The sequence below is a fragment of the Odocoileus virginianus genome, chromosome 2 (genome assembly GCF_023699985.2).
Source record: "Odocoileus virginianus isolate 20LAN1187 ecotype Illinois chromosome 2, Ovbor_1.2, whole genome shotgun sequence".
Lineage (NCBI taxonomy): Eukaryota > Metazoa > Chordata > Mammalia > Artiodactyla > Cervidae > Odocoileus > Odocoileus virginianus.
The window spans coordinates 36,379,599-36,394,874 of record NC_069675.1 but is presented as its reverse complement, the minus strand read 5'-3'; the positions used below and the strand labels follow the sequence as shown (position 1 = coordinate 36,394,874).

The window sequence follows — 15,276 nt, the reverse complement described above, 5'->3', positions numbered from 1 at the left end:
AAGATGTGCTTTGTATGTTGTAAAGTGCTAAGGAAGTGTGAGTTATTACTACTGAAGTCACTGATTTTAATTTTTTTTTTAGATAATATAGTTGGATCTAACAAAAGCAGCACGATTTGTCCTGGTAAGTATAAATTCTTATTTTATGAACTAATGCAAATTATGTTTTTCCTATTCAAAATATAATGTACTTAGACAAAACTAGGAAAGGTTTATTTTTATCCAAAAATCCAAAACTAGATTTTTTTTTAAAAGAAAAAAATTCAACTCTAATATCAAAGATGGAAAATCCATTTGAAACTTTTTTTTTTCTGTAAATTTAGAGCTTATGTCCTGCATTTTTTTTTTTTAGAAGACCTCTAAAAGTTGAGGATTAGTTCCTTCTTATTTTTTAAATACAGTATAACTAAGGCAAATCAGTTAGGAAGTAGTCTTCATAACAGTCTTTGCATACATAGATGTCTCATGATACTGAGTATAAGCACTGTTATTTCTACTTGGAACCTATGTATCAGGTATTGACCTGGTAATATGGAAAATATGCTGTGTGTACCTAAGCATCCTGTCTTTTCTACCAGGCTCATCAGAGTTCTAGGGAAGCCAGTTTCAAATAAGGAAGCAGTTCAGAGGTTGAATTATTAGATATATTGTGAGTGATTTCACATCCTAATTTGGGAAAGTGAAAACAAGGCATTTAATTTAACACTACAGACTGCTGTTGCAAAATCTTAAAATTTGGGAATTGAGAAATTAAAGAGAATTGTTTTTAATGGTAAGAAACTAGTTCAAATATTGACTGTGGTGTTGGCTGTTATACTAATTAGTCTGGAGCAGGTAAAACTCTTTACTTAGATTTGTAGTAGAAAAGATCTTTGAGTATCAGAATTGTATTTTCTATATTTGATGGTCATTCTTTTATTAAAAAGAACGCTGAAATTTCTTCCTGATAACATCATGTGATGTTCCACAAAATATTTATGTGAAAAATAAAATAGTTGGACTAGATGATGTCAGTTTTTTTTCCTATTCTCTAAGGCTTTGATTCCATAATTTCTTCATAGCTTAATGTTTTCTTGCTTAAAATATTTACAGTAGGTATGGGTAATTATATATTCAGTCTTGATGTTCAAGAAGCAATTGTAAATCATTCCATGGTATGTAAACAAAAGCCTCTTGAGGAAGAAAAAGCTGGAATATTTTAGTAGGCCTGTCATCGATATCATGATTTGATGTTAAAAAGATTATTATCTTAAAATCTTGATATAATATTTTTCACTTGATATTCAAACAGCCAGAAATGTCCTTTTCTTAAAGATGTCTTTAAAGAAAGCATATTAATTTTTCTTGAGAAATTTGTGTTGTACCACTTTAGGCAAAAAGTTTAAGATATTTCCTCTTTACTATGGGGTAGATCCTTTTATAGACCCATTAATGTTAATAATGATAGCACATATTACAAAATCATTACTAAGAACATCTCAGTGCAGTGAGGGTCTTATTATCATGTTTGTAGATTTTTATTTAACATACTTAAATATTTTATATTAGAGCCTTAGAAAGTATTTAGTAGGTAAAACTACTAATACTTCTGGAGTGTCTACCTAATGAAAAAATAAAAATCTGTAGCTTCTTTAATTGATATAAAAATTAGGAAAAAACACAGTTTTACTTTTCTAAAATAAAGGATTTATACTTAGTATTCTCTTTGTCTAGATGTGTTGCAGTGTGTATTTTCATACAATGATTTTCTTTGCAGATAATTATCAAACAGCACAGCTGCTTGCCTTAATTTTAGAACTACTCACATTTTGTGTGGAACATCACACGTATCACATAAAAAACTATATTATGAACAAGGACTTGCTAAGAAGAGTCTTGGTCTTGATGAATTCAAAGCACACTTTCCTGGCCTTGTGTAAGTAACAGTTTTAATGAACATTCTTGTAAAATGTCTTATGGAACAACATTTTTAATAGTTTTAGTCTTTTATTTAAAGGACAGGAGGAATAGGTCATAAGTGCTTCTCCCACCTACATATTGCTCACATTTAGATTCAGTTGTGATATAATACCATGTGCAATGATATCACTAACAGAACCTCTCCTGCCATCTTTTACATCTGTTTCATCAAACTGTCATTTAGTAGTGACTCTTATTTTTGAGATACCGGCCTTATGTGTTTTTGTGTAACTCAGGTTATTTAAACTTGTAAAATTAAGTTATGGGTAGCCCTTTAGTAGACCACTTGGACCAATAAAAATCAAACTTTAATGCTGATGTTTGCTCAAATGTGGATTTTTGGCATATTCCTTCTTTTCTTCCTCATAATTTCACCTGCAGATAAAGGTAAAGAAACCTTCTCTCTCAAATAAGAGCTTTGTGGATTTTTTTCTGAGCATGAAAATCATAGTTAAAATGTAAACATTTAAAGTATAGAGAAAAGGTTAATCTATACCTTAATTTTTAAGGCCTTAATAAAGCCAGTGTTAACTGCCTGCACTACTTATTTTCCATTCCTTTTTCCATACCTGTGCAAATTTACATAAACATTCACACATGTATAGGTTTTCATGTTTTATTTTTATAGAAACATGATCATGCTAACACACATCTCAGCCCCTTCATGTTACTCTAGCTCATTGGATATGGCGTGAACAATATTTTTCCTAAACATAGCTGAGTAACAGTTCATAAAGTGGCTCTTCCACAACTTATTCTATCATTCTCCACTACATGGATTACAAGATTGTTTGGGTATTTTGCCATTCCAAATAATAATGTAGTAATTAGCCTAGTACATAAATCTTTACTGGTTCATTTCCATAGGGTAGATCCCCAGTATTGGTATTGCCAGGGCAAAATGTTACTATATTTTTAATATATCCTTTTTTGATTTTAATTTAACATAATAGCCTCCAGATTACTTTCTCAAAAGGTCGAGGCATCTGACATGAAAAATGCATTCATTGAACAGCACTCAATGTGACTGCTTTTTTAAATGTTATCCAGCTGATGATGGAAAATGTATTGTTTGTGTTTCAATTTATATTTTCCTTGATACCATCTTTTCACATTTTAGTGCTTTTGTATGTTATCTGCTATAAGTTGCCTATTATCCTTTTCTTAGAGCTCTTATATATTAGAGATATTGGCAGTTTATCACATTTTGGGGAACAAAATGTCCCATCTCATTTGTCTTTACCTTGACTTGTGGCATTGTTTTCCATATAATTGCTATAAAATTCTTTATGACAACAAATGTCTTTATGGGTTTTTTGGTCTTGCTTAAAGTCTTCTGTGTCCTAAGTTTATACAAATATATTCCTCGATTTTCTTCTTTGTCTGTTTTTTCTTTTCTTTTTTTTTGCCACGCCTCTTTAGTATATGGGATCTTAGTTCTCTGGCCAGGGATAGTCCCCTGCATTGGGAGCATCGAGTTTTGTTTTGTTTTTAATAATTTGATTGGGGTGGGGGGGCTGTACTGGGTCTTCATTGTTGCAGGCGATTTTCTCTAATTGCAGGGAGTGGCAGCTACTCTCTAGTTGCCTTGTGCAGGCCTCTCATTGCCATAGCTTCTCTTACTGTGGAGCGTAGGCTCCAGGACCCACCCTACTGAAAGACTTCAGTAGTTGTGACATATGGGCTCAGTAGTCCGGTTCCCGGGCTCTGGAGCACAGGCTCCATAGTTGTGGCACACAGGCTTAGTTGCTCCAGGGCACATGGAATCTTCCCCATCAGGGATCAAATCGGAGTCTCCTGCACACATGCTCAGTTGTGTCCAACTCTTTGCAACCCCGGGATGGTAGTCCACCAGGCTCCTCTGTTCATGGGACTTTCCAGGCAAAAATACTGGAATGAGTTGCCATTTCCTTCTCCAGAAAATCTCTCCAACCTAGGGATCAAACCCATGTCTCCTGCCTTGCAGGCAGATCCTTTACCATCTGAGCCACCAGGGAAGCCCAGGAATATGGAATCGTAAGCACTAAACCACCAGCAAAGTCCCCTAGCTTTTCTATTGGATGGATAACCAATTGTACTAACACCTTACTAAATAAACTATATTTTCTTTACTGAATTAAAATACTTGATACATAATAATTTACCATATACATTTGTCTTATGTCTGAATCATCTGTGCTTTCATTTCACAAGATAAAATGAATGAGAATGTTTATTTTGTCATTATAATATCTCTGGTATAAAGTTTAATATCTGCCTAGCACCTCTTCTGTTTCCTTTTTCATAATTTTCTTGGTTCTTAGAGTTGTTCTTCCACAGCAACTTAAAAATAACTTTATCCAGTTCATCCTGATTAGATTTACATTAAACCTTTATATTTTGAAAGAATTAATGTTCTCATGCTAGATTTTCCTGTATGGCTTTCTATAAATAGTCCCTTCTGAAGTGACTGCTTATTGGTCCTATTTAAATGGACATATCATAATTGAATGAATATCCAGTATTTAAATGTTTGTATTGTTTAAGATTTAAATTATTATAAACAATGCTGTTTTAACTATAGCTTTGTGTGCATGTTCATTCACCAGCAACATAATGAAATTGCCTGTTTTCTCAGGTCTTTGCCAGTATTTCAGTCTTTTTAATCCTAAATAAACTAGTTCTTACCCTACTATAAAAAGAAGTGATGTTTTCAGTCTAGCACTTCTGTCCACACCTGTTTTAAGTGTTACAGTGATCACACATTCATACCTTATGTGGCCTATTTCTGTTTAATATTTAGAACCTCTTTCGATAGACACAACTTCTTCTTTTAGTAACTTCCATCTGTGAATGAGGGTTTGTAATGAAACTAACAGAAAATCAGAAGCTTTGTGTTTTAAAGGATGTGGCTTAGTGGTATCTATAGAATAAATTACGCTATCTAGGAGAGAGGTCACAAGTTAAAAGATAAACATAAAAATAAGGGATTGAAATTAGTTTGTGTTTCATCAAAGTTTTAGTAATATTGCTAAATTTGTTTAGCTTTATTTAACTAGGGAAAAGACTAGTTAAAGGGAAATTTTCATTTCAATATTCTAAAATGTGAAAAGCCAAATTATACTGCTTATTCATTGCTCTGTCACTCTTTTACAAATACAATCTGATCTGCCATAGTACATGTTTGCCAAAGGTTAAACAGCTTATTATAATCTGGAGGTAGTGTTGGTTCACAGATGATTTTCCAAAGGCAAAGAAAACTGGAATAGCCTTCACCAGAAAAGTAAAGCAACCCCTTAGCTCTCCTGTATACAGGTAGCAGGAGCACCTTTGGCTGTATTTTCAGAAAATTTAAAAGAAGCACCTACTTCCAAAGCTCCCCCCACTCCCTTCTCCCCTATGTCCCCCACAGAGTTAATGAAGTCTTGGCTCTTGGCAGGCTGCACCATTCTTGTTCCTTTCCTAATGACAGCTCCTGCTGATTCTACGCTGCCTTCACTATATTGTCTCATGTCTACCAGAACTGCTTTAAATAGTGCCAGCATTTGTATTGTGTGGGTTTTGTGTATTTTCTAATCTCTCTGCCTTGTAGCTCTCTGCCTACCAGTTGTTGGAATTTTGTTAGCTCCCTACATAAGTTTTACAAGTTTTCAGTGGTCTTTCTTTAATTCTATTTTTCTCAAAACCCAATTATTTTTAATGTAGTTTTGCTTTTTACTTTAGATGAACATATACATTTCTTTATGTAGAAATACCTGTACAATAATTAATATTAGTAAGATTATCCACTTATTCCCTGTATTTTTTTTAATTAGGTGCTCTTCGTTTTATGAGGCGAATAATTGGCCTTAAAGATGAATTTTACAATCGTTACATCACCAAGGGAAATCTTTTTGAGCCAGTTGTAAATGCTCTTCTGGATAATGGAACTCGGTACAATCTATTGAATTCAGCTGTTATTGAGTTATTTGAATTTATAAGAGTGGTAAGTTTATATTAAAAGATTCTTTTTAAAAAAAAAGATATGTTTAGTGATGTTAATATTTTACATTGTGAAATTATCATAGTATTTTAAATCATGTTTATATTCTTCTCAGTTCCTTTTTTTTGGCTAAATGGCTCAGGATATTTAGCATATGTGGATGTTTCATTCTGGCATGCCATTGATATGATCTCTGATCTATTGTAAGGGTAGTGGTAAAAATGAATAGTAAAGTTGAAGATAATTCCTTTGGTAGGCATTGATACAAGATGCATAAAAGGTAGAATGTTATGATGGAATTTTAAGTTGAAGAGACTGTTAGGTGAACTATTCCAACTGCCTTATTTTATTGATGAGGGCTTGAGACACCCAAAGTGATTAGCTGACCTATTCAAATGCATTCATTTGTTTAGGAGCACAGTCAGGGCTTGAAGATATGGTGCAGCTCAGTCTCGGGCAACAAAAGAATTGTCATAAAAGATCTAGAGAAAGCTCTATGTGACTAGCAGGGATAAGATGAAAACTGAAGAACTGGTACAGTAAATTTACCCTGTCCCACACACTGAAATGATTCCACTGGCAGTCACGGCCACATGATCAGAAAGAACTTGACAAAAGAAAATCAAAGCTAGAAATTCATTCTCTACTTTTGTTTCTTGCAAGTCAAATTTGAACTGATGACACACTATTCTCATGTCAACATTATTTGGCAGACTGTTTTTCTCAGAGTAGTCATTTTCTATGAGTACGGTTTGCAAAAAGGATGAAGAAGATAGAAAGAAGTACTAGCCTTAGAAAAAAGGGAAAATAGTTAACTGGCTCACCAACTTTCTGAACCCAGGTTCACAGCACACTGTTCTGTGAATTAGAGATTAATTTTTATATTTTTTTCCTTTAAAATTTTTGTTGAGATTCAGATCAAATGAAGTGTATGGTTCATAACACCATCCTTATTCCTATGATTGAATTTGTTTCTCTGAAAATAATTTTGAATGGTTGATAAATAGCCTTTGAAGCCCAAGACTTACCTTTTTTTCCTTTCAATATGTAACAACCATTTTACCTTGGGTTCTAATTTTTCTCCTTTGCATATTTTTTGATTCAGATATTCAGGGGAACTAACTTAAAGACTTAAAAATTCTGAAAGTTCAGATTATGGTTTATTTTTAAAGAAATAGGATGTATACTTTAGTCCTGGATCACAACCTGTTTTTAATAATGAGCCTGCTTTTCACCATGCATTTGCACTGATTACTTGAAATCATTCATTAAGAATTTAGAATTTATTACTATTGGTCTAGAGAACTTGAAATACACAGGAGGAAGTCAAGTTGTTTTATCAGATATGTGTATGTGATATAGTTGGAGGAATCTTGTTTATTTTTTAGTTAGTAAGACTTATCTTGCTTTGATAGTTAAACAAGGAGTCATTAAGCAATATCTTCAGTGTTTTTTCAAAATATAATTTCAAAATCTGCTTTCTAACTAGATGTGCACTCTTGATCAGGCTATCCAGTCTCTCATAGCCTCAATTTTCCCTTTCTTTAAAATAAGGATAATAAAGTCTATTTCATAGAATTGTTATGAGAGTCAAGTGAAATTGTATGTGAAAGTGCTTATTTTAAGTTGTAAAGTACTATTATGTAAATGCAAAAAATAAATAGGTGACATAAAATAAATACATTTATGTTTCAAATGTTCTGTATAGTCTCCCAGAAGGGCTTCAGGGAATTGCTTCTTTTTTTTTCCCAAGTTTTCTTTGGAGTCCTGCCTCATGTATAAAGAAACTAGGACATTTATTTTTGGAAGGTGATTTGAAAAACCTTTATTTTGATCAGTTTTGGAACTATAAAAAAATTTTAAGTTTTTCTTCTAGCAAGTATTGTATTATATTTGAAATATAAATTTTGTGCTTATACAGGAAGATATCAAGTCTCTTACTGCACATATAGTTGAAAACTTTTATAAAGCACTTGAATCAATTGAATATGTTCAGACATTCAAAGGATTGAAGACTAAATATGAGCAAGAAAAAGACAGACAAAATCAGAAACTGAACAGGTATTTTTTAAGTATATTACATTTATAACCTATAAAATTATGTCCAAGCCGTATGTAGTTTGATCTTACATACAAAATTTACCCAGGAGTTTTCTTTCTACCATTAGAAAATACAGGGTTGTATAGGAGGGTAGGCTGTTCTCCTTGTCCTGAATCCTTTATATAAAAAATTACTGCTCCATATCTTAACTCAAGATAAATTTTTAGGTTAGTGTACAAACATCCTTGGAGTGTTCTCTGGTTACATCTTCTTTCACAACTGGTTATAAGTTATACTCAGTTAAAATTATTTCACCTCCTCTTGGTTATACATATTTATTCTCATATAAACTGGTCAGGAATTTTAAGTCATTACTCAATACTTGTGATATATTTCTTACAGTGTACCATCTATATTACGTAGTAACAGATTTCGCAGAGATGCAAAGGCCTTGGAAGAGGATGAAGAAATGTGGTTTAATGAAGATGATGAGGAGGAAGGAAAAACAGTTGTGGCACCAGTGGAAAAATCTAAGACAGAAGATGATTTTCCAGATAGTTATGAAAAATTCATGGAGACTAAAAAAGGTATTAAAGTGTTGAATTTTTGATTAGCTCATTCTCTTATTTAGTATAGAAATTATATAGTTGCTTGTGAGGTTGTGATCACAGTTTATAAAGCATGAAAGACATGAATTTTATGCTAAATAAAAACCTTTTAAAATAAAATTATCACTTTTTTAAAATCTGATTTTTCAAAACATTTCTCATGTTTAAAATATTTTTCTTGAAACTTGTTTTGTGATGCTCTTCATTTGCTATTTAGAAATTGCATTGTCTATTTATACTTTGCCTTCTGTGAACAGTTATGGCTTTATTTTTATACTGAAGTCTCCAATAATGATAGAGATCACAGAGATCCATAGAAACTTCCCAGTGCACTCTGTCATTTACAGCTGAGGAAACTAAGCTTAAAGAGAGAAGTACTTTACTCTTTGAAATGTTTTAATTGTTAATAAAGCTTTCATAAAGATAAAATGTCAAGAGGAAAAGTAATAGTAAAATTTCCTGTCTTTCAAATATGTTTAACTTGTCTGTAAAACTAAGATCTTACTAGTGTTTTTCAAAAGAAAAAATCACTTTTAATTCTATGACTTGAGCAATTACCACTATTGGAGAGTACCATACTGTATATATCATTTAAATGTTTCAAAAAAATTTTTTTTATCTTGAAGGGCAAAAGCACTTCCTAGACTTTATGTAAGTTTGTGATTTTGAGTGTTAGATTTTTCTTAAGGCAGTTCTCACAAGTTAGTGTTTCATGAATTTCTTACTACATTTTCCTTGAAACTCTTGTTACCTGCCTCACTCATTTTCTCCTCACTGCTGCCATAAGTTCTATTTACTTCAGCCTCGGGCAGCAAGTAACCTGTGAAAATGTCCTAAGAAACAGGTATCTTTTGGTAGCCAAATTATTTTTTTACTTATTATACCCACTGCCCTGACTACTGTCAAAAGAGGCAGTGAGGCAATACCTGAAGTACTGCAAACAGTTAAGAATCATATATAAAAATAGTATGAGCCAGATGTTAAGAGATAGTGGACACCCTTGTCATAAAGGAAACAGATAAAGGAACCTGGAATATTTGGAAAATAAGTAAGCATGATCATAATCATTTTCTTTAGGCATTTGGAATATTATTGACTTGCGAGAGAGATTATTAGGTTTTCATGAGTATGGAAGTATAGAATCAGTGAGTGGACGCTTTAGAGAGACAATTAAAAAAAAGAGAGAGACAGCAAGTGAGACCTTGGAAGGGTCCTAGATAGAGCAGTGGAGAATTCTAGGGTAGGGTGGCTGATCAGTTACCTGATTCTTAAGGTTCTTTCTAACCCTGGGATTTCTAAGATGACAGCTAATGAAGATGGATCACTGTACTCATCATGCTGTGCCCTCTTAGTTCTTACAAAAAAAGCAAAAGTTTTAAATTACTGTTCTTTTCAGATGCTTTGACTTAGCAGTATTTACCAACAAAGATTCAAATATTTATGTTTCCTTTAGCAAAGGAAAGTGAAGATAAGGAAAACCTTCCGAAAAGGACATCTTCTGGTGGCTTCAAATTTACTTTCTCCCACTCCACCAGTGCTGCTAATGGAACAAACAGTACAAACAGCAAATCTGTAGTGGCTCAGACACCACCAGCAAGTTCTAATGGATCCTCTTCCAAAACTACAAACTTGGCCACATCTGTAACAGCCACCAAGGTATGTGAAACTGCTCTACACACAAACAAACTTTGCTGTTTTCATCTGTAAAATTATTTCATGTTTCCTGAAGAAAAATTGGATAATAAAAATAATTTCAAAGAAGATAAAAAGTTGCACACATTGTCATAAGAAAATGACTGCTAACATCTGACTGATTGTTCTTTAGGTGTGTGGGTTTATCTGACACAGTTATGCTCTTTGTACAAGCACAGTTTTGTATCCTGCTTTTATTTGTTATAAGAATTTTTCTATGTTATTAAAACATTGTTGATGATTAGAATTTCATTTTATTTAGCTGTATAATAGTATTTGTAAGCATCCCCTCTCCCCACCAGTACGTTGGAGCACATAAGTTGATTCTGATATTTCACTGACTACTGCTGCTGTTGCATTTTAAATTATTTTCTTGGATGGATGAGTAAAAATGTTTTTCAACATATTGTCAAATTCCGCTCCAGAAAGACTACCAGTTAGTTACCATAACCATTGTATGAGTGTGCTTCGCTCACTGCCACTTTGGCAGTGTTATTATAATGATTTTTAATCTTTACTCACTCAGTAGTGGAAACAGTATTAAAATATATCTCATTCCCCAGTTACTGTCTTTTGTTACTAGTGAAGTTGAATATTAGCTCTTTTGATTTGTTCTTCTGTTGATTGTCTATTCATAGTCTTGCCTTTTTAAAATTGGTTTGTTATTTTAGTGAGTGAGTCTTTAAGAATATTATTAATAATCTTTTTGTCATTCACAGAGCAAATGTATTTCCCAGTGGTTACCTTTTTTATGTAAAATAGTTTAAATTGTATATAAAATGTTTTTATTTCCTTTACAGTATCATTATATGTAAAATATCCTTTTCCCCAAAAAGGAGTGGCTTAAAAATGAAAAGGCATAAATATAGGACAACTTTAGTATAAGGGTAGAAGGACAAGAGAAGGCCATAGTCAAACACCTAACTGAAGTCAAGCTTGTTTTAAACATAAAATACAAGTCTGAGTTTATTCTTTTTTTTTTTTTTTTTACAGAAATGTAGAATCTTTCTTAAGTGTTTGTAGCAAGGTGGGTTCTTGAAGAAATAGCATTTTCAATGGGATTCTTCTGTTTTGTAAAACACAGTTTATGTTATGGAACAAGAATTTTTAAGTTTTCATTTTTTTGATAGGATAATTGAGTGTAATATTGTGACACTATATTAAGAATATTATATTATTTGGGTTCAGATCTTGACTCTGCCTCTTTTTAGCTGTTTAATCTCTCCACGCTTTAGTTTTCTCATTTTAAATAGGGATAAATCAGTACCTCCTTTATCAGTTTGTTGTGAAAATTAAATTATTTAATAAATGTAAAGAGCTTAGAACACTATTTGACACAACTCAATATATACTAGCTTTTTTTTTTTAATCAAAGTAATATATATACTTGCTTTTAAAAGGCAAATAGTATTAAAATTATGGGGGAAAAAAGTCCTCTTTTCCTCTCCACAGAGAAAGCTTGGATCTCTTCTGTTTCTTCTATTTCTAAACAGTGTGCTAATACTGATACATTGTTTTACCACTCCTTACCACATCCTCACCCTTATTACTCCCTGTATCACAATTTTTGGTTAAAATAATATTTGATAATCTTACAGCTATAACAATGTAAAAATTTTTATTCATTTTTTCCTGCTCTTTTTTCCTATAGTATATTTTGCTTTGTAACTTTTTATTAAATAATTTAATTGTGACCATTTTTTCATTTGTTGCAACAGTTACATGCCTCTCACTCATTCTTTCAGTACCTCTCAAGTTAGTTTCCAGATAGTCTGTTCCTTGGAGGTGTCTCTCTTGAAGACCACCATCTTGCCCCAGCCAGAATCGCTCGCTCTCTGGACTCGCTGCACAGCCATTGTCTTAAGGCCGTTCTGCCATCACCCTAACACTTCCTTTGCCTTTCTTTTTTTCTTCCATTGACTGTTTCCTAGATCTCGAATCTGTTCTCTTTCTTGATTTTCCATTTCATTTTATTGGAGCATACCCTCTCTGTTTCCTGAGAAAAGGATTTCATGAGAGAGAAAGTATAAGACCTGGCATGTAGGAAGATGTCATTATTGTATCCCCATATTTGATTGACAGTTTAACTGAATGTAGAAGGAACCAAATTAGAAATAATTTTCTTCCAAAAATGTGAAGTTATTCCTTCCAAGAAATCCAGAGACATTCTTATTCCTAAATCTTTGTGTGTGAATTTAATTTGTCTTTCTTGGAAGCATTTGGAGTTTTATCCCTGTATTCTGTAACTTAAAAATGAAATACTTTCAGCTTTCTCAATTAAAAGTCATGACCTTTAGTTTTGGGACACTTTATATTCTTTCACTATAGCTTTCTGTTTGGATATTGTGCCTTGTTAATTTATCTTATAATATTCATAATTTTTCTCTCCTTTTACTCATTTTTTTTAATGGTTTTATTTGCTTAGTTGTCTCCCTGAGTTTTCGGTTTATTATCCTTCTAGATAATTTTTTATTTATGAACAAGCAAAATCACGTGCAAACACCCAAATGCTTATTTCACCCTTATGACACTAACAGCAGATTGCCAAATACATTTGATCTATACTTTGGGGGGGAACAAGTAGAAAAATAGCAGTTGTTCTTGGAAAACAAATTAATTGTGCAGTCACTCAAGACTATCACAAAAATTTGATATTAAGCAATATAGGAGCTCACAGAGTAAAGCACTAGTTATATTGGCTCTCAACCTTTTTTCAAGAAACTGATCACATTTCTGAGTGAAGGCAGGTTCTTTATCACCAATGGTCCTTTAACCATTTTCACCATCATTGTTTTTCAGGTGTTCAGAAAATTGATTCAGAGATAGATAAGTTCTTTTTTAGATTGTTTTCCATTACAGGTTATTACAAGATATTGAATATACTCCCTGTGCTATACAGCAGGTCCTTCTTGGTTATGTTTTACATATGGTATTGTGTATATGTTAATCCCAAACTCCTCTAATTTATCCTCTCCCTCCTCCCTTTCCCCTTTGGTAATCATAATTTTCTATGTCTGTGAGTCTGTTTCTAAATAAGTTCATTTATGATCGTTCTTTCTAGATTCCATGTATAAGCAATACCATGTTTGTTTTTCTGATTTACTTCATATGATTATCTCTAGGTCTATCCATGTTGCTGCAAATGGCATTATTTCATTCTTTTTCTTTTTTTTTCTTTTTTTTTTAATTTCATTCTTTTTCATAGCTGATTAATATACCACTGTGTATGTATACCACATCTTCTTTATCCAGTCATCCATTGATGAATACTTAGGTTGCTTCCATGTCTTGCCTATTGTAAATTGTGCTGCTGTGAACATTGGGATGCAAGGCTCTTTTTGAATTATAGTTTTGTCAGAATATATGCCCAGGAGTGAGATCACTGTATCATATGGTAACTCTAGTTTTTTAAGGAACCCCTTTGCACTGTTCTCCATAGTGGCTGCACCAGTTTACATTACCACCAATACCATAAGTGAGTTTCTTTTTCTCCTCGCCCTCTCCAGCATTTATTATGTGTAGACTTTTTTTGATGATGGCCATTCTGACCAGAGGAGGTAATACCTCGTTATAGTTTTGATTTGCATTTCTCTAATAATTAGCAACACTGAGCATCTTTTCATGTGCCTGTTGGCCATCTGTATGTCATCTTTGAGGAAGTGTCTATTCAGATCTTCTGCCCAGTTTTTAAAAGGGTTTTTTTTTTTTATGTTGACTTGAACAGTTTATTAATTTTGAATTTTAACCCCTTACTGGTCATATCATTTACAAATATTTTCTCCCATTCAATAAGTTGTTTTTTCATCTTTGCTTTGCAAAAGCTTTTAAGTTTAATTAGGCCCCATTTGTCTATTTTTGCTTAGTTTTAGGAAACTGATCCAAAAAAATAATGTCATAGAGTCTTCTGCCTTTGTTTTTATCTAGGAGTTTTATAGTATTTGGCCTTACATTCAGGTCTTTAATCCATTTCAAGTTTATTTTTGTATATGGTATTAGAAAACATTCTGATTTCATTTAAGACATGTTTATATAGACAGATTTATTTGTCCCTTTTCACCCTGGCACCTTATCCTGCCTGCCCTTCTCTGTGTCCAAAGTCCTGAAATGCAGAACCTTTGTGGTTCCTCTTCCTTATGGTGGTTGTTGGTGGGAGAGCTCCTGGTGGGGGTGGGCATGCAGTAGGGGAATGTATTACAGAATTGAGGACTCAGTTGTCTATTTCACTGACTCCACCATTAACTGTCTTCCCTGCTTTCCCTAGTATTTTGGTGCTCTTTCTTTCTCTGTTTGCTAGGATTAAGACCAATCAGTTTGCTTCCTTCTCATTTCTATATTCTCCTGAAAATACTTTCTTGACTTTGTTCTCCATTAAAAATGAGTTGTTTTGCCTCTCTGATTTCTTCTTCCAAAAATGCCTTGACATCTTTCCTCTGCTATTTTCTCATTTCCTTTTTGGTCTTTGTTGATACATTGTCAGAAACAAAAAAATTTTAAAAAGAGTATAATCCCTGGGAAAGCAATCCAACAAGGAATTTAACTTTGGTGATGTATCCGCACCATGGAATACTAGAGTTTAAAAGAATGATAGAGAACTTTGTTTACTAACATCAAAAGCTGATATTTATTTAAAAACAACATTTATAGTTGTATATGAAAAGTCAATCAAATTCTTCACAATATGCATCTGTGGATTTATAGTCCTTTTACTTCCAATATTTCTTATTTTGTATTTTTATTCTTTCTGTATGCTAAACATCATTTTTAAATGTACAATGAGTTTATGGTGTGTATATGTGTAGATAATAGAGATAAAATTGAAAAATTGTGTAGCTGAGTGTTTCAGACAATATTTATTGATCTTACGCCAAAAATTATTTTTAATTGTTAACCTTTTGGAACTGAAATGTGTGTGCCTTGTGATATGTAGGATTAAAAGCAGAATTAAAACTTTCATTTGCTGTCATTCCTGTGACTGTCAGACTGGTGCCTTTTTACTGTAATTGTCTTCTACCTCT

General features: G+C 32.8%; 1 protein-coding gene across 6 annotated transcripts in view; it reads left to right on the top strand.

Moving 5' to 3' along the window:
• Nucleotides 1–15,276, top strand: part of PPP4R3B (protein phosphatase 4 regulatory subunit 3B) — a 49,086-nt gene that overhangs the window by 31,031 nt on the left and 2,779 nt on the right. For 4 of the 6 annotated variants that reach the window (XR_002316873.2, XM_020909023.2, XM_070478457.1 and 1 more), the window contains exons 10-15: nucleotides 83–124; nucleotides 1,757–1,915; nucleotides 5,754–5,923; nucleotides 7,842–7,981; nucleotides 8,364–8,548; nucleotides 10,023–10,225. Coding sequence is in view for 5 of the 6 variants with exons in the window: in XM_020909023.2 (XP_020764682.1) it covers nucleotides 83–124; nucleotides 1,757–1,915; nucleotides 5,754–5,923; nucleotides 7,842–7,981; nucleotides 8,364–8,548; nucleotides 10,023–10,225 (899 nt within the window). In the remaining variant the exon portion in view is untranslated. Of the gene's footprint in view, nucleotides 1–82; nucleotides 125–1,756; nucleotides 1,916–5,753; nucleotides 5,924–7,841; nucleotides 7,982–8,363; nucleotides 8,549–10,022; nucleotides 10,226–11,254; nucleotides 15,225–15,276 lie in introns of those variants that run through there. The other 2 variants (XM_070478467.1, XM_020909021.2) reach the window with 2 other exon arrangements.